We start from the raw sequence: 27,828 nt of genomic DNA on the forward strand, positions 1-27,828 counted from the left end.
TTCTGGAATTACATTACACACACTGCACTCAATCACCTGAAGACTTTGTTTCCCAAAGATATGTCCATACGTTGCTTCATTCTTCAGGCATTCATCCTATATCACATGTACTTTTCATATTATGAGCCCAACATTGAACTATGAAGGCTTGTGCAAACCACTGGGCATTTAAAAGAATTTACAATCACAGTATGGCTCAACTGCATCCCTACTAACCTTCCAATATTGTAAATGGTTTAGGACTCTGAAAAATATTTTCTTGTAATATGGCATAGGAACTCAAGCTCAGCACGAACTTCCCTGATTTTGTCTTACTCAACCTCCCAATTTCTTCCTGGCAAAATCCTCTTTTGGTTACACTCAATAGGAGGAAAGATCTAGCCATTCTGGGCAAAAATGTAAATGTTTTATTTCATGGTCATAAATGCATTAGCATTCCTTACCACCCAAAGAGTAAAATAGCAAATGGCACCATCTGGAATTTTAAGTTTGCTAAAGGTGAACATTAATGGGGATAGAAGGAGGGGTAGGGTGGGGGTTCTCTTTAAGATTCATCTCAGATTTGGATGGATTTGTTCATGGATAAGATACTCAGATGATCTAAGTAACTGTAGGTTTTTTAAATACCCATAACTCCAGTGCTTACTCTGCTTAATAGTTGGGAGGAGGTGTGTGTGAGAGAGAAGGGAAGAGAGGGAGGGCTACAGATTTATTTTGTTAGTACAACATTTCCTGACAGGTTCCAAACTGCTGTGACGTTTCCAAACTGCCAATATCAGGATCTCCACAGCATGTACAACTTGGCTGCATGTCTTCAGTTCTTTGTATACCATGCCCTAATACCTCATGATAGGCTACATATCTGCCAGAGTTTCATACTGGTCAAAAATTTTGGTCTTCTCAAATTTGTATTATTTGTTTAAAACACTTGGTGCATTGTTCTGTCCTTTAAGAACAGGTGCAAATTGTGGAGACTTACCAGCCATTCCAAAGTTAAGCTGAGGAATTTCTTCTGTCTTTGCCTTCTTGGGGGTTGGCAAATCTCTTGAAGAGTCAGATGGGAAGGCCCAAAGTTTCTTCCGTGGATTGACAGTGGGTGTTGGCGATTTTACAGGCTTGTTTGTAGTAGGGCACCATCGGTAGCCAGGATTTGCTTTCATAAATGCATCTTTATACTATAAACAAATGAGGGCTTAATTAACATCCAGACCCAGAAGTTCAACAACATTTACCTTTTCCCTCCCTCGTTCAGATTATGACTGAGGAAACCATATTCCATGATTTCAATGGCTCTCTTAGAGAAGATGACAGTGTCACGCACCAAGATCTAGAGACAGGGTAGAGTTATCTAACTTGTGGGCCAAGAATACGGGAACCAGACACTCAGAATGTTCTACTCTTTTTGTTGTTCTTGTTCTTAAAAAGTTGCCTGACTTTGGTGGCAGAGGAGGCTTCTGTATTAGAAAGAGCCCAGGGCTCTGAGGGTGGAAAAGGCGAGGATAAAACAAGCTGCAGGCATTTAGCATAGAGCAGTGTCCTCTGTGGGCCTTAAAGGACAGCACAGCACCATCTATGCTTCGGGTTACTGTCAAAAGTGCACAGCACCAATTTCTTCTCTTAAAGTTTTAAAAATTGTGTGTACATGTGTGAACTTTTATTTTCCAAATAGCTGTTTTGCCTACATGTGGTATCACTTGCATGCATGATGCCTATGGAGCCTACAAGAGAGAAGTGGATGCCCTGGAACTGGAGCTAGAGGTGATTATGAGCTCCCATATGAATGCTTGGATTCAAACCTCAGTCCCCATCTCTACAGCCCCCAGCCCCTATTTCAAAGGACACTTTAGTATACATTTCAGAGCACAAGTTAACACCATGCCCAGCAGCCAGATTGTGCCCTTACTGGTTAACTTACCCTGCTAAGAATGGTTTTACAAAAATTAAATCTCTGTCTCAGTGTTCTTTAAGGCTAACACAAAGTAAAATGCTCAATTATGAGAAAAGGAACCAAGACCAAGTAGGAAGGGAAGAAAGCAGGCTAGCTGGCCAACTTTCTGGTTCCTCTTAGACACAGGGCAAGCAGAAGAGCAGTGGAAGCCGATGCACCTGGGCTCAAGCTGTATTGGCATCCCCTCCAGTTCCCCCATCTATGATGTGCACATAACTGTCAATATTTTTCAGTGGGCACACAGGATGGCAGCTATGAACAAGCTCTGATGTGACATGCTGTAATCAATCCATCACAAGCTTTAGATTTACACTCACCTTTTTTTCTGTTGCTTCCTCCCTTTATCCCTTCTTCTAAATCCACTACCTCTTCCTAACGTCCATACCTTCTCAGAGCTATATTGTTTAATTAAAAAATATTTCCTATGTGTTCTTTAAATATCACTATCAGATTATTTTATTAGCATATTTTTGAAACAATTTGGTTATATAATCTGGTTCTGAATTCACAATTCTCTGCTTCAGTCTCCCAAGTACTGACGTTATAGGCGTACACCCCCATGACCATCAACCACAATTTTTTCATCCTCGCAGGCTTACCTCTTACAATGGCAATGTGTTCTAAGTTCCAAGTTGCTTTTAGACAAGGGGTAAAAGGTACTATTTTGAGGAAAGGTATAAGGAAATAATACCTAATCTAAGCAATGCTCCCAGTATATAAATAAAAGCTATAATGTAGGTAATAATGTAGTATTAATTAACAATGAATGATATTTATCCCAATGCTATCTTAACTCATTTTCTGAAATTATTTTATGTATAACATATAAATTTACCTATTGACATATAGGGGTGTGTGTAAAAAAAGCACATAGGCTCCTAAAGTCTAGTAATATTTTTCTCTTTTAATTAAAAAATATTTCTTTTATTTGAATTATGTGTATGTGTCTCCGTGTGAGTATTTGCACACTGGAGGCGTCAGTAACCTGTAGTTACAGATGGTTGTAAGCAGCCCAGTGTAGGTGTTGGGAACACTAGAACACAAGGACTCTTATAACTACTTAGCCACCACTCTACTGTTTAGTTCTATTTTTCGTAAAAATAAAGAAGTGAAATAAGACACTAGGCCGGCACCAAATGAATTTACAACTGTATAGCAGAATGAATTTGGAAACATCAAAGTTGACGTAAGAAGACACACTACCACAGTGAATTCTTGTAAATGGGGAATTTACATATTAAGTTGAAGCAGACAAATAACCTTGCCTGCTGTCTAATGGTAGAAAGTGATAAATGGCAGGCAGGGGTGAAAAGGCAAGGAGCAGACACATGCATCATTATCATGCCTCAATAAAAGGTGCATGGGGAAGGTGTGCCAGTAACTGAACGTTCAAAGAAACTTAATAATAAATTTATCATGAGAAATAAAATCATCTTTTTTTTGGTAGGTAAAATTTTCTAAGCAGAAAGCACCAGCTGTGAAAGAGGCTGGATGGCGTTAGTACCAGAATCTCTTGCTCCTTGAGAGTGCCCTTCTCTTCATATTCAGTTTTTTGACACATCCTTCACTAGTAACATTGCTAGGGATCACTTAATGATCTGTTTCAGTAAAAATCAAGTATAATGGAAATTATACTGTCATCCTGATAAATTATCAGTTGATACTAATGAAGGCCACCTTACGCTAATTTATGATAGTGCTGAAGATAGCATAAAGCCCAACAATCAGCACTTATAATCATTCTCATCCTCTTGTCTCTATCCTCTGCACCTTCACTGCAAAGACACTCTTCTTAGACACTGAAAACAGAAAGAGGGGGAATCAAGCAGAGTCCCTCCTTTCATGCTGCTTCCAATCCATAATTTACCTCAAAAGCATTTCTGTTTACACATGGTCTACAATCCTTGCCCTAACTCAAGCATGAAAAATGGTTTTGCAACGGGTCTACAGAACAGCAAGTTTCCTATGAGTGCAAGAGGCCTGGAATGTGGGGGATGTTTTAGACAATTTACTATGAAGGATAATACTCTTAACTAAATCACAATATGAATTGTGAAGACTCTTAAATTCAATATAAATGTTCAATACACACACATAACATTTTTATTTTTTAGCTTTTGTTTGTTGTTGGAGATTGAACCCAGAGCCTCAGACATGCTTAGTAGTCATCTTATCGCTGAGATACAACACTAGACCCCTAGTCAAGTACATACCGATCAGAAGGGCTAAAATTGTGAATGACTGAGGCAAAAAACCACATAAATTTATTTATAGAAAACACCAAACCAATACAAATTATGGACTGCAAGAAAGTTCAGAGGCAAGAGCAGCCTCGGAGAGCAAAGATGCCTGTATGTCCTTGGAACTTGGTCCTTCATCAATCATTTGATCTGATTCAGCTTTTAAGAGACACAGGAAAAGCTTGTCATTTGTTATGACAAGGTTACTAGAAAAGAGATTACAAAGGAGGCAGGGAAAAGAAGTAATGCTGGGAGACCTGGTATACAGTCCGGAGCAAATAGCCAAGTGTAATAATTGCCATGTAGGTCAACCAAGTGGACAAAATCCATCATCACAGGAGCGAAAGGCCTCAAGAGATAGGCCCCATCTATCCAGACATCCAGGGCCAGGTTGGAGGGGAGAGGGAAGCTCATTTATCTTCCAGGAGCATCAATCACAGATTATTGATCCTAAGATTTTGATGAAAAATTCTCACACATATCTAGACTTTTGCTAAAATACTGATTTTCAAAATTCTATGAAAATCAAAATTCACCTTATGGCCTTCAACTTTTCCTACAAATTTCCAGCTGATTAAATAATCTATTGTAAATTTGCTTTACAGAGAGTTCTGCACTGATAGAAGGCATTCAGTAATGCTGACACTCTTTTCCTGGCCCTAACTACTATTGTATTTTGTTAGAATAACAAAAAAGAAATTGCTGCTTCTTTTGTTATTCAGTACTGTCACTAAATGCATACCCTCTGTCACTGTTTTTTACCTCCTTTATATCTGACAATGGTATTATTATATAACAAAAGACAATAATCTATTATGTTAATGCTTTAAAATGGGGTCTCAAACAATAAATGCTTTCCAGATCATTACATAAATGGAAATTTGATCTACAATGTACCTTAATATTAATGAAACATTTTCTCCTTTTATTTAATTTTAGTTGCATTTGGAGTACTAACTCAGTGTCCACTAGTGTTTCTAGTTATTATTTACAGTCTAGGTCTGCAAAATGAAAAGAGATGGCGATCCTGATGAGATTCTAGAATAGACATTCTGTGAACACTTGAATAACCAAAGACAGATTCTGCTGCTACAAATATATGAAGTAAAATCTACCAGATCAGTTGACTGATTATACAGAAAATTATCTGAAATTTGACCAAAGAGTCCTAACACACATTTTTTTTCTTATAATCATATCCACCATGAGGAGCTGAAGGAACTCCCTCCATACTTAGTTGTTAGAACTGGATCTTCCCTCAACAGCAGGCAGAAATTACAACATACAACCAGGTCAGAGTTCAGCAGAGCATGGTACTAACTTCTTCAGTACCTGGTGTGTGTGTGTGTGTGTTTGTGGGGGGGGGGGGCTTAGTCTGTACAGAGCACGGGGAGAAGTGCTGTTAACCAGTATTGGGGAGTTATAACCTGTACAGAGCACAGGGGAGAAGTGCTGCTAATCTATACAGAGTTGAGGAGGGGGGAATATGAATCTGTACTTCCTTCACAGAAACCAAGACTTGTCATGAATAGAAAAAGAAAAATTGTATTGCTACTTCATCTTTTAAAGATATGCTTCTTTTAAAATCAGAAAGAGAAAAGTACAAACTATATACTAATGTTCTAGTCAACTACATGCCACAATAATGGTCTCCTAAGACTGCAGAGCCTTGTGCAGTAAAAGGTATTAGTTGGGTAAATAAACCATGATGCTTGCACAATAACCAAAATGCCTCAGGACACATTCTCAGACTATCCCTGTGGGTAAACTATTCTCACTTTAATAAAGGCAAGGATTCAGATGGCAAATAAATGTAAAGCATTCATATTCACACATGTGCTGAAAGAATGTCATGTGTTTAGTAAAATATTCAAAATTGAGGGTTCAAAGTTGAAAAGTTATACCTGAAGTAGTTTTCGAAACGACCTGGGCTTGGGGACCAGAGGCTTCTTTGTGTCTAGTTTTGTATCACTACCAACTACCATAAAATCTGACTACTGAAACTTCTTAATAAGCATTGGCTGACTGAACTGACATTCCAATTAAGGCTGCAATATTAACAAAAAAGGCTTCAGCACGATTACATGCACTTTAATGTAACTGTGAAACACTAAGTAAATAAGCTGAAAGAAATAACCACCAGAGACCAATTGTGTGATAATTTGGGAAGTAGCTGAATCGATTAGACTATGGAGTAGAAATGAGACAATATTTTATATGAGTAACTATAAACAAGGCAAGATGCAACGTGGGACATTCTGGTTTCCACTTGTAGGCTGCAGGGGGCTACCTAAATAGATTTCATTATAGTGCCACAATGGCAAATATTGTGAAGCTAATTAAGTAATTAATAAAAAATTTCCTGTGCAAAAATAATAGGTCCTCCTCTTAAAAGTGGCCACCTATTGGGTTTGTAAATTAGCTGTATTTAAGAAGAGGCAAACACTATATTGGCAATATGCTGCATGTTGTCCAAAATCAAACTCAAGCGTTTAATTATAGGAAGCACATGCAGCTCACTGTGAGGCTCCAGATAATTGTTTACTTTATCATATAAGCATGAGTATGAAAGGATATAAACCTATTTAATGAGAAGAGTTTATTGTTAATTACTGTTAGGCTTGTGGAAATCTATTGGAACATTTAAAATCACGTAAGTTGCTGTAATTGATTTTAAATTTTATAGATGCCCAGCATAGGTAAAAGTCTATCTTGAACAATTAGTAAATTTCTAAAGCCTTCTGCGATCATTAATTACACAGCAACACTGAGTCATTTACTCTGGATTCAAATTTCCCTGTATGTTTTTAAAGAAATTTTTATGTTGGAGGATTCCTTATTAAACAACTTAATAAAACCATGTCAACTGAAGGCATTATTTTTCCACATACTGAGATGTCTAATAAAATATCTTGAAATTACATTATTTTATCCCCTGCTGGTTCATTTTTTTCCCCTCAGAAGTTAATGGGGTGGCAGGGATTTTCATGAATGAAATTTTTTTGCAAGTTGAAACTCTAAGGAAATAATATTAGAACTATTCCTTTCAGACTTAACCACAATACAGTACCTATGCTTCATTTAGAACTAAGTCCACTCATAATAGAATTGGACAATGATCATTATTGATCCCATATTAATGTAGAAACAAATATAGTACAGAACTTTTTGAAGACATTTAGTTACTACTATCATTTTGGAATAAATGTGCCACATTTCTTAATATTCTTCCTATGTGGAAATGTTTCTCACCAATTATTATTGTTCACAGTTTTTGTGAGCATGCATATGTCACAGTACACCCTGTTCTATTGTCATTCATCCGTATATTAGTTTTAAATCTTCATGCTGCACTATTTTTCAGAACAGAAACAAGTCAAAGCATCTCTCTTAACAATTGTGTTTACAAAAAGTGTTTACAAAAAATTGTTTTTATTCAAAACACAACAGAGTTTAGAAGGCATACAAATCTTTGTCCAACTTTCTTATTGTGGTAATTGTTTTAAAAATCTGAGACCACACACATACACACTAGTTGTTTAACATCATAACGTGATCATAATATATTCCTGTGATATGATAAGAAAAACCGAACCTGAGGTTGTCATCTTTACAATGGCATTTGATGACAACAGAAGATGACAGTGTCAGCAATGGCTGCTGCGGATTTGCTGTGCAAGAGTTACAGAATTGGGTGTCCATAATCACTGTCACACCTTGTCCTTGCAACTTACCTCCTTGGCCATGTCTGTATATTTCTGCTTTTCCTTTGGATCAAGAACAGCCCACCAATCAGCTAGTATCTTGGTAGCACCTCGGTTATCAAGCTTTGGGTGTTCCTGTCGGACTAGAGAGCGATGACGCTTGCAAAATAGAAGAAATGCATTCATTGGTCTCCGAGCTCGCTGCTCTGGTGACTCATCGTCTTCAGTTTCACCAACATCTTGCTCTAGGCCATCCGTCTCAAGAAGATGAACCTATCACCAATCAAAGCAAAAGTAATATATATACTTAACACAACTCAAACTATTTTGATTTAGCAATCAGTTTTTGATTTGCAATTGTATTTTTTCTTAGCTCTATTTAAACATCTAAGAAACTGAAAAAGTAATTTTTTAAAAAATCATTGACTACTCTTAGTGGATGATAACGAACTTACATATGTCCTATTTAGTTTCTATGGCAATCTGGGTGTATTTCTATTACAACATGTATTACATTGTGTTGATACTGCTTACCTTTTTTCTCTCACTAAAGAGTGAACCGTTTGGGGATAAAAGTCTTTTATTTACCTTTATAACTACAGAGGCCAACTCATCTGGTATTAACATTTAGCTAATTGCTAAGTGAACAAAATATTATTTTGTGGTTTAGGGGCCTCAAGATTAATTATATCCACATAAAGTACATATATATTAGCTCTTTCTGCTCTTCAAAAAGTGGTACTGAAGAAAGTTAATAACATGAGAAAGTTTATCATGAAAGCAAATATAATTAAAAGCAAATATACAAAACACCCAGACTTTTGCACATGACACAGAAGAGCTTCTTACATAAAGTATTTAACATAATTGTTTAAAAGAACTTCATAAAGCATCTTTAATCCTGTAAACATCAGTCTTATCTTCCAAGATGTTAGGGCAATAAGGATAAATTCTCATAGGCTTAAGCAGTCACCTTATTTTTAAAATCTTTCTTTTCTAAGCACTTTGTTATCACTGTCCAATGTCTGCAAGGACTTCCATACATACGGAATCTGTCTACTCACTGCTCTTGTGAATCCAGTAATTCTCAGGCCTGGTACACTTTGGCCTATGGTCTAGTCTTTCTCCTCTACTTCTTGTAATGCTTCCAGCAAATGAGTGCTATACTACATTCCATGAAGCACATCTGTGATCACGGAATCTCAGAAAATAGTGAGACTGCAGTATTTCTAAAACTGAAGTATAATTCTGTGATTTTCCTAGAAACAAATGCAGTCGTGTACAGAAATCCAGATTGAGTAAGTTCATGTCTTTCATTGCTTGTTCTACAGTCAAAGCCAAGAAGGCTCAAGGTAGTCATCAGTCTGCATTACACAGAAAGGCAGCAGCTCTGATACTCAGTAGACTGGACTCTCTGGGGCCTTGTTAAAAAAAAAAAAGTTTACTAGGCTTTGAGTTTCTGATTCTTTGGCTCAGAAGTGGGACCTAAAAGTTCATATCTCTAGCCAATTCTCAAGAAGTGCTAGAACCAAAACTAGATGGCAACTGTGCTCTTTTATACAATATTTGCCAGGCAACAGCTAACAAAACTATAGAAGGAAAATATTTATTCAAATTTACCACTTTTAAAAATTATTATTAGAGTATATGTGTTTGTGTGTATGATAAGAGGTTGGCACCCTTGACACAGCATGCTTGTAAAGGTCAAAGGACAACTTCATTGAGTTGGTCCTCTCCGTCAATTTTTATGTTGCCAGGTTTGCATGGTAAGTTCCTTTACCCCCTGAGCCATCTTACCAGTCACAAGTTACTACTTTTAAGTAAATATTGCAAATATAACAAATTGGCCATCAATTATGGTCAAATAAATAATAAAGTCCTGAAACTATGGCTGACTTGAAAATAAAGAGTACAGATTTTTTTCTTCATTATATATATATATATAATTACTAGCAGTTATCTGAATTTTCAAAGGACATTTATTTGGTATTTTGAAACTATGAAGCTAAAGAAAAGATAGGAATAAAATTCATTATGTAAGTACATATAGACAAATAAATTACAAAGCAATGCACTGATAACCTCTTGTAAATAAAGATGTTGAAAGCTGAATCAGAACATGTTGGCTGATTAGCTGGAAGGTGTGGAGAAGCAAGAATTGGGGCCTTAAGCTTCATTTGAACATCCACACATAGTTCTACGGTACAAGAAAATGATAATAAGGTTTGTCAAGTAAGGAAATAAGAAATATGGACCATTTCAGGAACAATGTGCTATGCCATGCTGATAAGGGGGCATTTAAACCCATACACCAGCTACTGATTTGAAACAAACTGTCACAAAAGAAATCCTTAACTACTACTACTGTTATAGCTATTTCATTAAATTAATCAAATTAAAAGTGAGCAAATTTGTAAATCAAAGAAAATGAAGATAAAAAACCGGCGGACTTTAGTTTACCAAGCATCTCTTAAATACAGGTACCTAAGCTAGATGCAATAATATGATGGTTCTGTCAACTGGACAGGATTTAGAATCACTATAGAAACAAATCTCTGGACATCTCTGTTTAAGGACTTTCTTAGGTTGGGTTAAATGAGATGGAAAGATGAACAAAAGGAGGAAGGGAGCAGAACACATCTAATGCTCTCGTTACTGTGAGCTTGGGACAGCTGCCTCCTCCCACTGCTGCTGTGTTTCCCTTGCTATGACAGACTACATGCCCTGGAACTTGTGTTGCTTTTGTCAGGTGTTTTGTTGCAGTAACAAGACAAGTACCTAAAATAAATGTAGAGCCTTGAGTAAATTTCCGAAGCAAGAGACATTTGTATTTTAAACGAAGAGCTGCTGCTGGTACTGCACACCACAAGTTCTTTTGAATAAAATCATAAGCAACCAAACCTTGAGAAGTCAATTAAAAGTTTACTTCCAATGTCCAGAAAAAAAAGAGATAGCAGAAATCCAGACAAGAGGAACAGGAATAGGATATGAGAACAGAAATAATATTCAAGATAAAACCAAGAGTGATTGGCATTTAAATTGATTTGAAAATTGAAAAATGATCCTGGGAAAGGCAGAATAAATAGTGATGGATAGTCTGCATTTGAAGTAGCTATTGTTAGCTCGGTGGACACCTGCCAGTGGGATAATGATCGAGTTATAAATGAGCAAAATTTCTAAGAATAAAGGGGGGACAGGAACATTTCTAAGACAGAATAAAAGGATCTAATGACTTTAATCCTTCACTCAGCAACTATTTACTGGGACTTGCCGTGCTCCAGACCCTGTTCTAAGAGAGCAGGGAGTACAAAAATCCCTGCCCTTGTTAAGGAGGGAGGAGACATGACTGGCCTTCCATTTTCAAAGGATCCGTGTGACTGCTTTTTGCAGACTAGACAATACAAAAGAAGCATGGAAGCAGGAAGATGGGTAGGAATAAAATAATCTCTGCTACGAGTAGTGTTGGCTTGCACAAAGAGAGTTCAAAAGAGATATTAAATAGGGTCACATAGAAAACATGTTATAAAAGGAACGTCTGAAAGGATTTGTGGATAGATGGATGGAAAGAGGGGAAGCTTGGGGAAAATTAGGTGAAATAAGTATTATGAAAATGTTGCAGTGGCCTTTATTGAGAAAGGAAAAATATAGAAGATTTGGAGGAGAAAAGTAGAAACTTAGTTTTGAACACACCCAAACTAAATAGACAGACAGACAGACAGACAGACAGACAGACAGACAGACATATAGAGTGACAGACAGACAGAGGGACCGACAGATAGATAGAGAGACAGTCTGAAATATGAGCTCAGAGTTCAGGATAAAAATCCAGGATGGAGACAGAGATCAAGATTACAAGCTCAGAAACAAATTACTTTTGTTTGCTGAGACAAGATTTACTACAAAGCTAGCCTCAAATTCTTAATCCTCTTGACTCAGTCTCCCAAACTGTACACCCAGGTATGAGCATGAATATTTCAGGGTAAAGTAATATATGAAAATCAACTGAAAAAAATCAGGAAAGAACGGAGGTGAAGGAAGCTGTATAAATAGAAGGGGATGCTGTCATGGAAAGAGGAGCCAACCTCAAGGACCAAGTAATCAACAGAGCAAATGAATCAGAAAAGTCAAACGAAGCATAAAGTCAGCAATTTCCTGAAACAAGAGTGCCATGATTTGAAGATCCCCTTCCAAAACTAATCTTGAAATTAAATGGGCACTGAAACATGTCTCATGAGCAGATTAATGTCGATATTATGGCTTACAGTGAGAATGAGCTCATTCCTCATAAAAAGATGAGTTCTGCTAGATGTTTGTTTTTATTAAAAAGTTGGTGAGTAAATGTCAACAGCCTGAAAAACACCAAAGCCATATATTTGTAAAATCTGTGGTGACAAATACATGCTTTTTGTCCCTCCACTCAGCATACACACACACACACACACACACACACACACACACACACACACACACACACACTATTGTGTTTCTGCTATGAGCCAGAAACACCATACTCATTTCTGAGGCAGAAGAGAGGACAAAACAAGTGCACAGCTAAAACCACAGGGCAAGTATTTATGAGTGCTATGAAGAAATCCCGACTTTAAAATACAATGTCTTGGCCCCAAGTCTTCAAGGATGAAGTTCTTTACTGAAATAATGAAAAGTCAGTTATACCAAGTCCTAGAGCTAACTGTTCATACATAGAAAAGGGATGTTCCAGAAAAGAACTTGGAAGAAATGTGGCCACAGAGACTTCGGGGAGGGGATTAAGTACAGTCAGATACAACAAGGGCCACAGCAATGAAGACTAAGAACATCTCTGAAATGGTCTAACAACAAGAGGCAAGGCTGGGCTGGAAGCAAAGACAGGGGAACCAAGTGAGGACATTAAGCTTCATGAAGAGCCCCATCTGCATCTCTGTTATCACAGTGAGTTGATAGAATTCCTAGAGAAGGAATCCTTTTACTCTAAACTGTGAGAAGGAACAATGAAAGTTAAACTTAGGAGTCCTAGAAGACATAAAATTATGTTAGAAAATGATTCATGCCTAAGTATATACTTGAGATATATATGGTTTAAAGGAAGGCTTACTTTATCAATATCTTCCTCTTCCTCGTCTTCTTCCTCCTCTTCTGAAAAATCAAGAAGTTTCTTGGCTAACAACGGATGCCACTGAAGACACTTCCGTTTTGGTCGTTTTCCAGCCCCTTCTCCTTCTGATGAATGTTCTTTATTTCTATTACTGCCTTTCATCACTGTGACCTGGGGAAGGAGTGCAAAAGATGGAGAGAATGTGAATATGAACCAAAGTCAGTTTGATTAAAATTACTTAATTTTGTCCAGTTAGCTCTCATTGGGTTATAATTTTAATTTCTAAATTATATGTCAGCTTAGGAACTTACTGGATTCAGTGAGAATCATAAGTACATAATCATGCATTCATTTTAATGGGCTAAATTGAGCTTAAAATTTTGCCTTAATAAGTCTACTTCTTTCCACTCCATAACTTCAAAACTTAAAACCTAAATAAGCTATTAGGTGATTACCAGTTACATTAACCTGTTCATATTTATTCAGAATAGAGTCTCCCACTCTCCTAACACAAGACTTGACGAAAGACGACATTTGGGAGAGCAGAGGGATTCTGAGAGGGGTCCTCTACACGTTCTGTCATGACTATTACTTTTCAAGTGAATTTTACATTCTATACTAAGATAAATATGTACTTGCAATATTAAATAAGTGTTTTCTAAGAGTCACTTGATACTTGGTTTAGGTTTAAAATAAAACTATTTTATACAATAAAATACATTTTTTCAAAACCTGTGCAATTTCCAAGCATTTGGTGCATGAACACACTGTGATTCACAAAGCAGAGTGATCCCTGTCACCTGTCTACAATCTCAAATAAAACAAGCGCATGCTTTTTTTTTCTCTCTAGCATACATGCAGCCTGATTTAAAAAGGAAAAAAAATTATCTTTACAATTTTTAAATGCATAATTGGCTTAAATAGTTAAGAGAGAATCAGGTTATAATTGTGACACACTATTCTTTAGATCCTCAATTCTCCATTATTTTTTAATGACTTGAAAAAAGTTGATAAAAGTATTATAGGTTGTAACAGCATGTATGTCATTTTGCAACAGGACCAACCCTAGAACCTAAAAGTTAACTAAGTACTTTCTTATATGCTCCCTTTTTTTTCTGATTTATAATTTCTCACTCATTTGATGTAAAATACAGATTACTATTCATATATATTCATGTAAAACTCAGGCACTATAGGGAAATGCTATCAAACATTAAGTGGTTCGGGGACACAGGCTGACAATTATGAACAAACACACTTCCTCATCTCGCTCCATGGATATTCCAGCCAATCCAATGCACACAATGCCACTGAACTTCAGACACCATGTTGAAACAGTCTTGGGTCCATGCACATAAAGCATCAAGATCCCATCCTGTTCTCAGGTCTTGTAAATAACACAGCACGGGCAAACTCATCCATCTTCTGTATTTCTGGATTTTGAATCACACTTAGGCTTTCCTCACTTTAAAGCCAAAAGCTACCCACTAGTGTTTTCTCTTAGAACTTGTATGACTTCATCTTAGACACAAAAACACTTTAATAAAAGTAGTAAAGTACGGATCGAGTTTACTCAATTATTGTAAATAGTTAGCCAACTGTACCAGTACCATTTCTTAAAGAATCTAGATTTCTCCTCACTTCCCAAGAATGACACTTTTATCCATACTAAATTTCCATACAGACACAAGCCTACTTTGCTATTCCGTTGATCACTGCCTCTCTCTAACTTCTTATGAATACCTTAACCAATTATAATAGTCTTAGGAACTACATCATTCAGCACCCTTTAAATTCTCGTATTTGTGTATGTGGTGGGGGTAGTGAGAGACAGCTTGTAGGGGTTGGTTCTTCCTTCCACCATACAGACTCTAAGAATCAACTCAGATCATTAGGCTTACGTGTAAGAGCCTTTACCCACCGAGCCATCTCCATGGTTCCAAAGTTGTATACATCATGACCTTTCTATTAGATTAACATATCTTGTTCAATCTGATAAGAATGGTGTAACAAAATATGAGTACAATGCAGTTTATTTAACCAGCTCACTGCTGATGGACAATGAAATAAGTCTTTCATTGAAGATAGCAATAAAATATGTATTTTAATAAAATAAAAATTTTCATTTTGATAAAAAAAAACCTTCATAAAGTATGCATCCGTCTACCACTAAGCCAAAAACAAAGCACGCTGAAGAAAGTGAGAGAACTGGGAGGGGGAAGGGAGAGAGGAAAGAAGGAGTAGGAAAGAAAAGAGAAAGTGAAAGGGAGGGAGAGGAGGAGGAAGCAACACAGTGTCCCTGTGGCTTTTGTAGTGAGAACTGCTGAATGAAGTAATTGTATGACTCGTGTGGCTGCTTTAGGAGCACAAGAAATTATTGAGAACTCGACTAGAACTAGTTATCTGGCATACTCTTAATGAAAAAAATTAGATTTCTTGTGAATTGATAGGCCATTTAACAACTCCAATTTTATCTACAAATAAACCTTGGCACAGGAGCCCAATTTCCAAAAAGACCATTGCCATACAGAAAGTAAAGAAAATGGTTGCTTCTGCGGTTTATTAATCATTCAGAATAAGCTGTCTGAGTGGTAATTAAACCCATATTTGTGACCCAATATTTTATGAGATAACACATATTTTAATAGTAAAAGAAATCAATGGGCAACTATACAGTTAGGCGTTTAATCAATTGGAGAAAGCAAAGTATTGTCAGTGCCTTTAGAAAAATGAATTTAGTACCCAGACTTGTGAATTACATTATACTATTAGTTTTACATATAAGCATTTATTATACATACAAACATATGTTCCAGTATCCTTCACAGATTCTAAAATCCGACGATGCCCAAATCTCTCATAAAATAGTATAGTATTTTACACAAGCACACTGTTTTATGTAGATCTTAAATATTCCCAAAAGCTCAATGTTGTGAAGGTCTGATCCCCAGCTCATGGTACCGTGGGGAGGTGGAACTTTACAGGCTGGTAGAAAAAGATAATCTTTGAAAGAATGCTCTTGAAGGGGATGTGGGGACCCTACCCCTTCATCTTTCTTTGCTTCCTGACTGCAGCAGGGTGAGCAGTGTCTTCTGCCCCCTACCACTGTGTACTGTACCACCACTACAGGCACAAAGTAATGAGGTCAGTGATCACAGCCTGAGCATGACCAAATGATCTTTCCATCTTCTCACTTGATCTTATTTTGCCAGTGACATAAAGCTGAGTAACATACAGAAGTATCTTTCCCCATCTTTCAGACATCTCTAGATTATTTATAATGTTAACACGATGTAAGTACTGTGTGAATCATTGCTCTACCATACATTTTGGGGATTAATGACAAGGAGAAGCCTGTACAAGATAAGCACAGATGTGAGTTTTGTTTTTTTTTCCTTTAATATTTGTGAGGCTGGTTGAATCAAATAGAGGTCCATTATATATCTGTTTTTATATAAGTCCAATATTCATAGATAAAATAGAATATTAAGAATCAAATTAATGGCTAGTATATGTAGTTTAAAGATCACCTTCATTCTCATCCTGCATTACCTGTTCTCACTCTTTTTTATATAGCACTCATATGACTTTGGCTACTGTACCTTCTTTTAAAAGATTTGTTAAAATTTATGTATATGAATGAGTGCTCCATTGGCATGTATGCTTTTATGCCATAGGAGGGCATCAGATCCCACTATAGAGTCACCATGTGGTTGCTGAGAATTAAACTCAAGACCTCTGGAAGAGTAGCCAGTGCTGAACCACTGAACCATCTCTCCAGTCCCCACTGTACCTTTTTTTGATAACTTCAAAAATAATTCTCTTCATACAGAAATACACATAATGAATTTATATTGGCCATTTCACCACATTTTTCTGTGAATTATATTAATTTAAATATACCCCCTCTACTGTCGAGTCTTTTCATAATGGTTTAGGACATTGTCGTCTGTTTGTGTGTCTCCTGTCATACCAAAGAACTGAAATCAGTTAGGCGTAAGCATCACCAGCTATACAAACCCCAGTACTTAACTGTGGCAATGATCCACTGTTTTTATATACTATGGTGACTTCACAATAACCACCACCTCTTCTATTTCTCTGAATTCCGATATCCTTCTTCTGAGTGGGAAAGGGGAATGAAAACTGTCCAACTCTGACACACTGACCAAGGTGGCCTGTGGTGGGTGAAAACCAACAGCCACCTGGAGTGGAGGAAAATAGGGCCAGCAACCCCAGCACAATGTCAGAAACAAAGCAGGACATTTAATTTCGGCACTCATGAGAGATGAAAATAAGAAAAAGTGAACTTCAGGTAGTACATCTCAGATGGAAGCATCAGGAAAGTGTAATCTAAAGGTGTAAAACACCTCCAACTGTGAACTGGACACTTCAATAATTTACAGTTATAATAACTATCTAATAAAACAAGCTAGATTTTAATTTCCTATCATCTATTTTCAAACCACAAAAAGAAGGTAAAACCATAGGGGATAATGATGATCTTGACTGTAATTCTCAAAAGCAGTAAGAAATACAAAGGCAAAGAAGACATAAGTCTGAGATGCTACCACTGATCTTCAACAAGAAGGTGGAAATTTTATTAATTTTGACAGTGAGAGAATAGCAATTTTATCTATCTATCTATCTATCTATCTACCTATCTATCATCTATCTATCTATCATCTATCTATCTATCATCTATCATCTATCATCTATCATCTATCATCTATCTATCTATCTATCTATCTATCTATCTATCTATCTATCTGGCTGCTGTTTCTCAAATGAGAACAATTCAGCTGGCAATCTATATGGAATAAATGAAGCGACCAAAAACTTTCATTCAAACAGGGGTTATTCTATCCTCTATGACTGTAAAACAATCAATGGTAGATTACTTGATCAATGGGCTCAGTACTTGAAAGACTAAATGAGAACAAAATGTTGCTGCTGAGGCTGCCAAGTGAATGAAGACCTCTATGCAAAACATGGAATATTTATTTAATATTACAAAAAGCAATGTCACCAGTGTATTTTCTATGGGTGTACTCACTGTACTGAATATTTTAAAATTATTTTCTTACTTTCACTTATGTGTACATGTGTAGATGGGTAGGTATGTGTATTTGCATTGAGTATAGGTGCCCATAGAAGCCAGAAGAGAATACTGGATTGCCTGTAACTGAAGTTGTAGGTGAGGTGCTGGGAACCAAACTTAAGGCCTCTATAAGAGTAGGAAGGGCTCTTAATGCTGAACAATCTCTCCAAATCCCTCACTGACAATTTTACTTGGTGGAGAGAACTTCAGTTAACTGTGTTCTTCAAACTTATTCACTTAAGACCTGCCTCATGAGCAAAACTCCACAATAACAACAACAACAACAACACTAAAGACAGTCAAAGAAAATAATGTAGGGAAAACAGATTTACTATTAGCAGGCCTCAAATAGATGTCCCCCTCCGAAGTCAATGACTTGTAAAGTTAGTCACCACACAGGTCCTTCCTCCTGAGAAAACTCAACAGTAGTTTGCTAACAGCGCCCAGGACACTGACCCAGAGGCTCTCCTTCAGTGTCAGCACAGCACACCACTTCCTTCCACACCCCAGAGAGACAGTACAGTTTTAACAGGCAGCATCTACCCACTCACGAATAGTCTAAGGTTCTGCTTAGAAAAGTCAGGCTTCTGCCACTCACTAGTAGTCCATATGCCTGTAGACAGTATCTCCAATCTCAGAAACTGAAAAAGGAGAGGTATCCTTTCCTTGTCTGATTGGAGTCAAAGACAGTATGTTTGAAAAAGATCCTCTCAGTCTTTCTATCGCCTTGTCTTACAGCGCAGACCATCAGTACACATCCTTCTTTAAAATATTATTTCGGGGAGGTTTCTGGGACTGTTGGCGAGCCGGGCTTCCTTTTTTCCCCCCGACATCTTAGGGAGGCTACAGTGGTCGTCGCCACTCTCCGAACTTCATCATGACGCCCAAGGATGACAAGAAGAAGAAAGATGCCGGAAAGTCGGCCAAAAAAGACAAAGACCAAGTAAATAAGTCAGGGGCAAGGCCAAAAAGAAGAAGTGGTCCAAAGGCAAAGTTCGGGACAAGCTCAACAATCTAGTCCTGTTTGACAAGGCTACATACGACAAACTCTGTAAGGAAGTGCCCAAGTATAAACTTATTACTCCAGCCGTGGTCTCTGAGAAACTGAAGATTCGCCGTTCCTTGGCCAAGGCAGCTCTTCAGGAGCTCCTTAGTAAAGGGCTTATCAAGCTGGTTTCAAAGCACAGAACCCAAGTAATTTACACCAGAAACACAAAGGGTGGAGATGCCCCAGCTCCTGGTGAAGATGCACGAACAGGTTCAATCAGCTGTACATTTGGAAAAATAAAACTTTATTAAATCAAAAAAAAATTATTTCGGCAGCACAGAGTCCTTTTAACTTTCCTGATGTCTAATTAAACCCTATCCCTATCCTAGGGATGGAATCTCAGTCACAGGAGAAGATAGGAGAGGCTAACACACATTGTAACCTGAATGAAGATGGGGCTGCTTCACATCTTTCTCTACTCTGTAGCCAAAAAGCAACTGTGAAGTAGCAGTTCTATTACTAGTGCATAAACTGAACCAGTCTTCTCTTAGTCTTTCACAGGAGGCTTGCTTCTGTAGAGGCCAACAAATATCCCACCCTTGAAGCGTTGCTCCTTTTTAGCCTGAAATCCCATTTTCTGTCTAAGTTGTTACTCATCCTTAAAGACTGCTATCAAATAGCCCCTCCTTTCCAAGACCTTAGTGTGGGAGCCCTGAATCAAAGCCCAACACACCCTTCACTCCAAGCCTCCTTTGATCCCAGTTTCACTTCCCTAGTTTCTGTCACTTGTGGTCAAGTATACTCTGAAAAATTACGGAGAAAAATTACAGAAATAAACTATTTTTAAGTTATAAACCATTCAAAGTAGCATGAGGAAATAGTGTGTCACTCAGTTGGATACAAACCAGGCATTGGTTCAGTGGCACTACCTGTGTATTAGTCCACTTGGTAGCTACCCCAGACATCATACACAGCCAGACTCGGGAGGGCCCACCTCTTCCAATCAACTTTCATTTTAATAATGACTCCAGGAAAGGTACGAGTGAGTGAGTAGCAACTCAGATATGAAAAGTCTATGTGAAAGAGAAGCTGTAGTTCTTCCTTTAAGGGAAAAGGTGAATGTTCTCAACCCATCAGGAAGAAAATTCTATGCAGAAGTTGCTAAGTTTATAATAACAGTGAGCTTTCAAATCATGAAATTGTGATAAAAAGAGAAACGTATGCCAGGTTTGCTGTTACACTTCAAACTACAAGCTATAGCAGCAAAACATAAGTGCTTAGTTAAGATGGAAAAGATATTAAATCTGCAAGTGAAAGATAGGAGAAAAACCTTGTTTGGACAATGGTAGCAAACTACACCAGAAGGAATTCAGGTTCTGAAAGACATCAGCATGGGCTCTCCAGAGGGACCACAGGCCATTTACTGAAAGTTAGGGTGGTGGTACAGACTCGCAAATAAGTTTAAACTAAAAAAATCAATACCACTGGAGGAAGTGTGGCTGCCAATGAAGAGGCTATAGACACATCTATATTGCACCAACAGCACACCTTTTACCAAATATATTCAAGTTCTCATTATATCCACACTTTTATTATATCTTAGTATAATAATTCAATTTTATTATCACCTTATCATTATTAATCTATTACATACCTAATAAGTAAATAAACATTTGCCATAGATAGAAATGTATAGTGAAAACCTAGTATAGAGTACTGGGCTGTAATTCCCACCATCTACTAATGCCCCAATGTAACGAACACGTTTTCTAGTATTTTGTAGAGGAGTTTATATCCTAAATTACTATTCTTCAACTGGCTTTAAAAATTGTCTTTTAGTTTACATATTACAAAAGGTTTTTATTTATATGCACTTATTAGCATTTAGGTAATAATTATCACATTGACAAGAGGAAGCACAAGAAAATATGGTCACAGGTATTTCCTCTTCCTCATTATCAGCAGCACAGTTGGGACCTGTCCGTGTCTTTGGTGTTCAACCTCACTCACTGTAACTCTCATTCAGCCCATCCTTTGCCTCTGCTGCAGAAGAAGAAGCACCAGGAACCTTTCCGGAAAGTCACAGCCTCATGGCAATACACAGATTAATAGAAATAGGTTAATTCAAGATGTAAGACCTAGCGAGAAATAAGTCTAGTCATTGGCCAAACAGTGTTGTAATTAATATAGTTTCTGAGTGATTATTCGGGTCTGGGCGGACGGGAAACAAACGGTCTCCTACTTACTACACAGTCAAAGCAGAGATATCTGTGCTAGACAAAAAGTAGTGCTTAGAGAGTAGGCATAGAAAGGACTTCTCGGTTTTTGTTATGTTTCTAAGTTGTTCTGTTGGTAGGAGAAAGCAAGCTTGAAAGAAAACATGCAGGAAGACAAAACAGGAACTTCAAGAGGAGGAGAGAGAAAAGGCACAACTTAGCAAGGGAGTATGATAGATGTAATAAGTCACACTTTTTAATATCGGTCTACAAATATGTTCCAGTTCTTTTATTCCTTTCTGTGGCCACTGTTAATTGCTTTTCATTCTCTCAAAACACAGCCTATGGGAATGGGGTTCACTGGGGCTCTTTTCCTGTCATGGGTACTGTCCTTTCACAAGCCAAGCTCCGAACCTCTTAACCACCTTCCTTCTCTAGGCCAGTTCTAGGGTTTCTGGATACTCCTGTGACTCACATTTCCTCAAAACTCTGCAATCTGAGGTTGGTCTTCAGTGCTCACCTGCAAACTACTTACTCGCTTGTCTTCTCACCCCCAATGTGCTCTGTAGAAAATATGTTTCTCCCCAGCTCCTATTACTGTTATGAGCATGAATAATAACGATAATGGCAGCTAGTCATGTATGCTTCCTACACACCACATGCTAAGAGCTTTTTACTTATTAACACTTAACTGACAACAAAGAATAGAAACTGTCTAAAGAATAGAAACAATAAAACCGAGGCACATATAATATAGGGACATGTTTTTCCCTTATAAATTAACAAAAGTTTCACTAGACACATGTCACATGAGTAGGATTGAATTATGCTGTACAAGGAGACAATATTGATCATCTGGTACTCTACAAATGATATGTATAAATCATACCATGAACATAAAATTGGTAGAAACAATATTTGAACTCAGAAGTCTAGTTTCAAAATCTGATTCTTGACCATTAATCAATACTACTTCATAGTAACAGTAAACTTTATTGAATGAACATTTGCTACATACCAAACACTTTAACTCTTAATGTAAGTTTTGGGGAAAGATGCTATAATGATTACCTTTTAAAAACACAGCAACTGTAAATGACAACCATAGTCACGGGGCCAGCATATGACGGGGCTTGAATTCAAACCTAGGTCTCAGTTTTGAATCATCTTCCATACTGCTGTTCATGCCACAATGTGACATTCTACAAATGTCCTTGCTTCCTGGTTAACATGTCAAATTCCTACCTGGTTTACCAATTCCAAACTTACTTTCTTCTTAGGCAGAGTCAAGGTCAACCCCTTCCCTTACTCCAACTGTACTTCAGTCTTCCTTTTTTGCTACCCTGAGCTACATTATATTTTTAATTTCTTTGACAAACTGTTGGCAACTTGCTTCATCAATCTCTTTGTCTTCAGTCTATATATAGTCCCTCTTTGAGAGTTCTCTCTGAATCCCCCACTAGCCTCTTTTACCGAGTCTTTTTTTCTTTTTGTATAAACTAGTCTTTCCCAGGCCAGACAGACAGATCTCCAACTATACAAAGGCCATGAAGCTAGCACCTATGCAGAATTGGTTGGCAGGTATTTGTTCATAGTGCTCAGCTTGTGGTGAATTGACGTGGTCCTGATTTCGGCTGTGACCTTCAGCAGTAGCTCCTTAGAGACCCGCTCTTACTCTCTAGCATGCAGATTTTCCTAAACATGTCCAGGCCCTCACATCTCTAATTCACTGATTCATATTTCAGCTATGCTTTCTAGACTCCCAAGTAAGTTACCTTGCCTGAGATACCCCTGAGGAGTATGTCAAATCCTAGCAACTAGGAACTAGGCATCTCTTACCTTCACCCAAATATTCAGAAATATTTTATATGCAGTATTTGTTTTTCTTATGCACATACATTTACATATGAAAATGCTTATCTTTTCTGCTTTTTCTCACAAATTATTGCATATAGCTATATACCCCAACATCTAGTTTCTTACCAAGATCTGCCCCTTCTACTTCATACATATATTCCACTCTTTTCCATCAGCTTGGTCTTCTCAGCTAATGTTGCACTGATATCAGTTTCCACATACAAATCAATCTGTCGACGGACGTTTTAAACAGCCTCTTAAAATACTAAAACGTAAGTCCAAACCCCTATCTTTACATAACATACGAGACCCGCTTGGCCTAGTCCCTGATTTATTTTACAGCTAGAGGTTTCTTTGCTATGAAAAATTTGGCAACAATAAGAGGTTTCTCAACTCACCAAATGAATTCAAAATCAACCATGTACATAATGAATCCAAGCTGTTTCTGGCAACTCACCATGTTACATTGTTACTTCACCAGTCTTGGTACTGGACACAAAGTATACATACTTTGTACTACACATGTCATAGCATGCAGTATAAACAAACATGCTGCTTCAGTCACCAATGCTAGGAACTGTGGTGTGCATTGTGCTCATATATAAACATATGGTTCAATTACAGAAAACAAAAATCTTTTAACATTCTCTTACCAATACGTCTCAGATTTAAGTATCAAATTAGCATGTCTTTAGATTGTATTATTAGAATGTTGGATTTTTTAAAAGTATTGTTTATGTTGCTAACTTAAATTTTATTTTTTAAAAAATGAATTTTTTGGCTTGAGATTAAGGACAGTATTTCCAACAATTTCTGAAATGTCCCCTAAGCATATTTCTATCATTATCTCCTATATATTTATACAAGCTGGTATTCTTTATTTTATTTTTTATTGATTGATTTTATTGAGTTATACATTTTTCTCTGCTCCCCTCCTTTCCTCTAGCCTCCCCATCAACCCTCTCTTCATGGTCCCCATGCTTCCAATTTACTCAGGAGATCTTGACTTTTTCTACTTCCCATGTATATTAAATCCACATACGTTTCTCTTAGAGTCCTCATTGTTGTCTAGGTTCTCTTGGATTATGATTTGTAGGCTGGTTTTCTTTGTTTCATGTTTAAAAACTACTTATGAGTGAGTACATGTGATAATTGTCTTTCTGGGTCTGGGTTACCTCACTCAATATGATGTTTTCTAGCTCCATCCATTTGCTTGCAAATTTCAAGATGTCATTATTATTTTCTGCAGTGTAGTATTCCATTGTGTAAATGTACCACATTTTCCTTATCCATTATCCAACTGTGGGTTGTTTTTAGGTTCTGGCTCTGACAAACAATGCTCCTATGTCCTTGTGGTACAATTGAGCATCCTTTGGGTATCTACCCAAAAGTGATATTGCTGGGTCTTGAGGAAGGTTGTTTCCTAATTTTCTGAGGAATTGCCATACTGATATCCAAAGGGGCTGTACCAGACAAGATGGCATTCTTAATGCTGACAATTATAAAATAAATCAACTCTGAAAAATACTTAAATATACTGATACTATTCTACAGTATTAGTCAACCAAAATTTAATGATGTAAAAATATACAACTACATATATCATCACTATTTTCTTATCATTAATAAATGGTAAAATTATATGTGTACCAAAAATGGCTGGTGCAGGAGAATTGTCTGTATTCTGTCAATCATGTTTTAAATAAACGCTGATTGGCCAGGCAGGAAGTATAGGCGGAAAAACCAGACAGGAAGTAGAAATGATAAAAGGAGAACAGGAGAATTCTGGGAAGGAGGAAGTTGATTCCTCCCACTCCTACCCACTCCTGGCAAGACCACCGAAGCAGCAGGATGTGCCCCAGCAGAAAAAGGTACTGAGCCACATGGCTAACACAGATCAGAAAAATGGGTTAATCAAGATGTGAGAGTTAGCCAGTAAGAGGCTAGAGCTAATGGGCCAATCAGCTTATAATTTATGGAGACCTATGTGTGATTTTCTTTGGGGCTAAACAGTTATGGGGTACCAGGTGGGACAAAAACCCCAACAAGCCAGGCACGTACGTGTTACAAATGGCTTTGAAATGAACTTATGATTTCTTATTAGTAAATATCCATTTTGTATACCTATTTCATATACCTAGATACCAAACAGCACTTAAAATTTTCTTGGGTTAAAAAAAAAGTTTGGCCAACAGAAGAGGTTTAAGAAGCTTTGCTGTGATGCCACACAGAACATCCTGGTTCCTTCTCTGCATCACAGGGTCCACGATACAGAACAAGAACTGCACTTGTTTCCCAAGTCAGTTCCTAGGCCTGGCACACTCTATGTAAACAAGTATTTAATGAAGGAATCCAAGGCTGTTTCCAGCGGGTGACTCCTTCCATCTTTCTTTGTTCTTACTTCTTTGTAACGTTTTTAATTACTCTATCTATATTAAATCCTGCTGTGACCCAATTTAGAAATGTCTAGTAGCCATCCACTCAAATCACCAAACTGAAACACCTAGTGATTTTATTTGGAAATTGTTTTTTATGTAACAGTCATGATGGAAGAATGATTCCTAATGAGTAATTCGGATCTCACAGGAGAAATGACTGTCCTTTTCTCCGCATTCATCACTGAAGTCTGACCACTTTATCTTCTGTAGTTTATGTGAGCTCTTCCATTTTAAGGAGTAATTACACATAGTTTTTCAAAAATGAACGAACACACACACACACACACACACACACACACTGATCAAAATTTAAAAGAACTGCTTTTATTTAATATGACTTAGTTGTTTTTAAGTTTAAAATGATCTAAAAAATCTGAATGTCTCATCATTCGGCGTGGTCTTCAATCATAATGACTGAATTTCCAAGTCAACAACCGTATACAAACAGTTGGAATCCTTTTTCTGTGCTACTATTCTTTAAAGGGATGGCAAATAATTTCATGACTGCTAACTTATGTCACTGTTCAACGCAAAATTTCTCAGTCTAAATAGTTGCAAAGGGGAAAAAGTACTCATTTTTCAAAGATAGAAAAGAACTGTATTTCTTTTTCGAATACTCTAGTATCTTGATGAGTGACTCAGCACCTTAAGTGCCTTAGCTTTTCCATGCTCCGTCCTCCTGGAGTTAACTCATCTTACATCAGATTTAAGTAATGAAGGTAAAGTGCTGCTCACCTTTAAACTGCCCAGTGCTCAGAATACAGCCCTGGATATGCATTTACTCACAGAACTGGGAGAACTAGAGTTCAGCAGAAAGCCATTTGTTTTATATTTCACATTTGGCAAGTCTTTTTAAAATATATTCCTATTTCATGGTTTAGAACACATGAAACAAGAAGTATTTCCTGAAGATTTGTTCCTAACAGTATCCTGTTCTAAACATTCACAACTCACTTTTTATGACACCTTTCTCAAATTAAATTCCTTTTAGGTTTCTGACCTGAAGATACCCTAATTCCAGGGCTTTCATACTGAAGACATGTTTTAATTTTCTAAATAATATGTATGGCATTTGTTTTTAAAGATACTCTTTTTTTTTTGCAGGATTAACCAAAAAAAAAAAAAAAAGAAAAACAAAAACTCTCACTTGCAAAGTGGGAACATAAAGGACACAAGGTTCACTATGACCCAGAGCCCCAGCCTTCTGCCTTCTCGGTACCCAGTGGGAGAAGGCTGTAAGGTACATCTGCGAGCATCCTTGTTCACTGAGGCATCTTTGACTAAGCATTTTTCACTGCTCAGTTTAGGTAAATCTGCTCCCTCTGCTGGCCAATTCTGTATCTCCTGGCTTATTATCTGAAGAGAAAACGTTTCCTAGCATACTGAGTGGCTGTTCCCTGTGCTGCACTCAGGAGCCATGCAAACTCGGGAGAGACAGAAAGCTCCCAGGCAACCCAAAGAAGAGTTAAACTCAAGGATTTAAAACTGTGCACCACTCTCCGCTTAAGCAAGATTTTTAGTCTACTGAGATGACTGCTCCTTGATTTCTTTCCTTTCTACCTGGAGTATCCAGTCTCTTTCCGTACTACCAAGAGGCAGTGTGTGCAGGAACCACAGGAGGGCGTGTTCAACTTAGACACTGATTTGTCAAGATCACAAGAGTTCCTGACCTGACAAATACAACAGGGACCACAGCTGCCAAAGGCTCTACCTGATGGTGACTTCGTCAAAGATAGATATAATAGATAATTAGGTCATTTTCTGACACATTTTAGTAACTTTTAATTTTAATAAAGTACCTTATAATTGGAAATTTGAGTGCCTTTCATTAAGTTCCAAATATATTTTATAATACGTAAAAACTGCCATTGACACCTCCAGTTGCTGCTTTACCTGTTACCTTGTAATCTTATAACACTATGTAATCTGTAAAACCTTTATTATATTCATTTATGTCCATATCATTATTCAATTCTGCAAAGTAGGAAAAAACATAACTACTTTAAAGTTCAGTGAGAGAAGCATACAGAGATTTTTAGTATCTTTCAGATGCCACTGACTGCCATAGCCTTAAATGCTCTACACTTTCAACCACAAACACAGGTAGTGTCTTACATCTAAATTGTCATGGACTGTAGTATTTAAACAATGTTTACTTTGTAAAGAAAACTATCACCATTTCAAAAAGCTTTTTGGGGGGCATTTCATTAGTATCTATCAGTACTTAAGAGAATCACCAACATC

The 27,828-nt window shown here is 37.3% G+C and overlaps 1 protein-coding gene and 1 pseudogene across 7 annotated transcripts in view; one reads left to right on the top strand and one right to left on the bottom strand.

Moving 5' to 3' along the window:
* The window catches only part of Bbx (BBX high mobility group box domain containing), a 236,282-nt gene that overhangs the window by 72,208 nt on the left and 136,246 nt on the right, over positions 1-27,828 (bottom strand). For all 7 annotated transcript variants that reach the window (XM_075964232.1, XM_075964222.1, XM_075964175.1 and 4 more), the window contains 3 exons: positions 12,985-13,155; positions 7,923-8,165; positions 980-1,175 (listed from right to left, as the gene is read on the bottom strand). In XM_075964232.1, the coding sequence (XP_075820347.1) occupies positions 980-1,175; positions 7,923-8,165; positions 12,985-13,146 (601 nt within the window). In that variant the 5' untranslated portion in view covers positions 13,147-13,155. The remainder of the gene's footprint in view (positions 1-979; positions 1,176-7,922; positions 8,166-12,984; positions 13,156-27,828) is intronic.
* On the top strand, positions 18,874-19,384 carry LOC142834538 (small ribosomal subunit protein eS25-like; annotated as a pseudogene).

Source organism: Microtus pennsylvanicus, chromosome 1, assembly GCF_037038515.1.
Source record: "Microtus pennsylvanicus isolate mMicPen1 chromosome 1, mMicPen1.hap1, whole genome shotgun sequence".
In the NCBI taxonomy this organism is placed as follows: Eukaryota; Metazoa; Chordata; class Mammalia; order Rodentia; family Cricetidae; genus Microtus; species Microtus pennsylvanicus.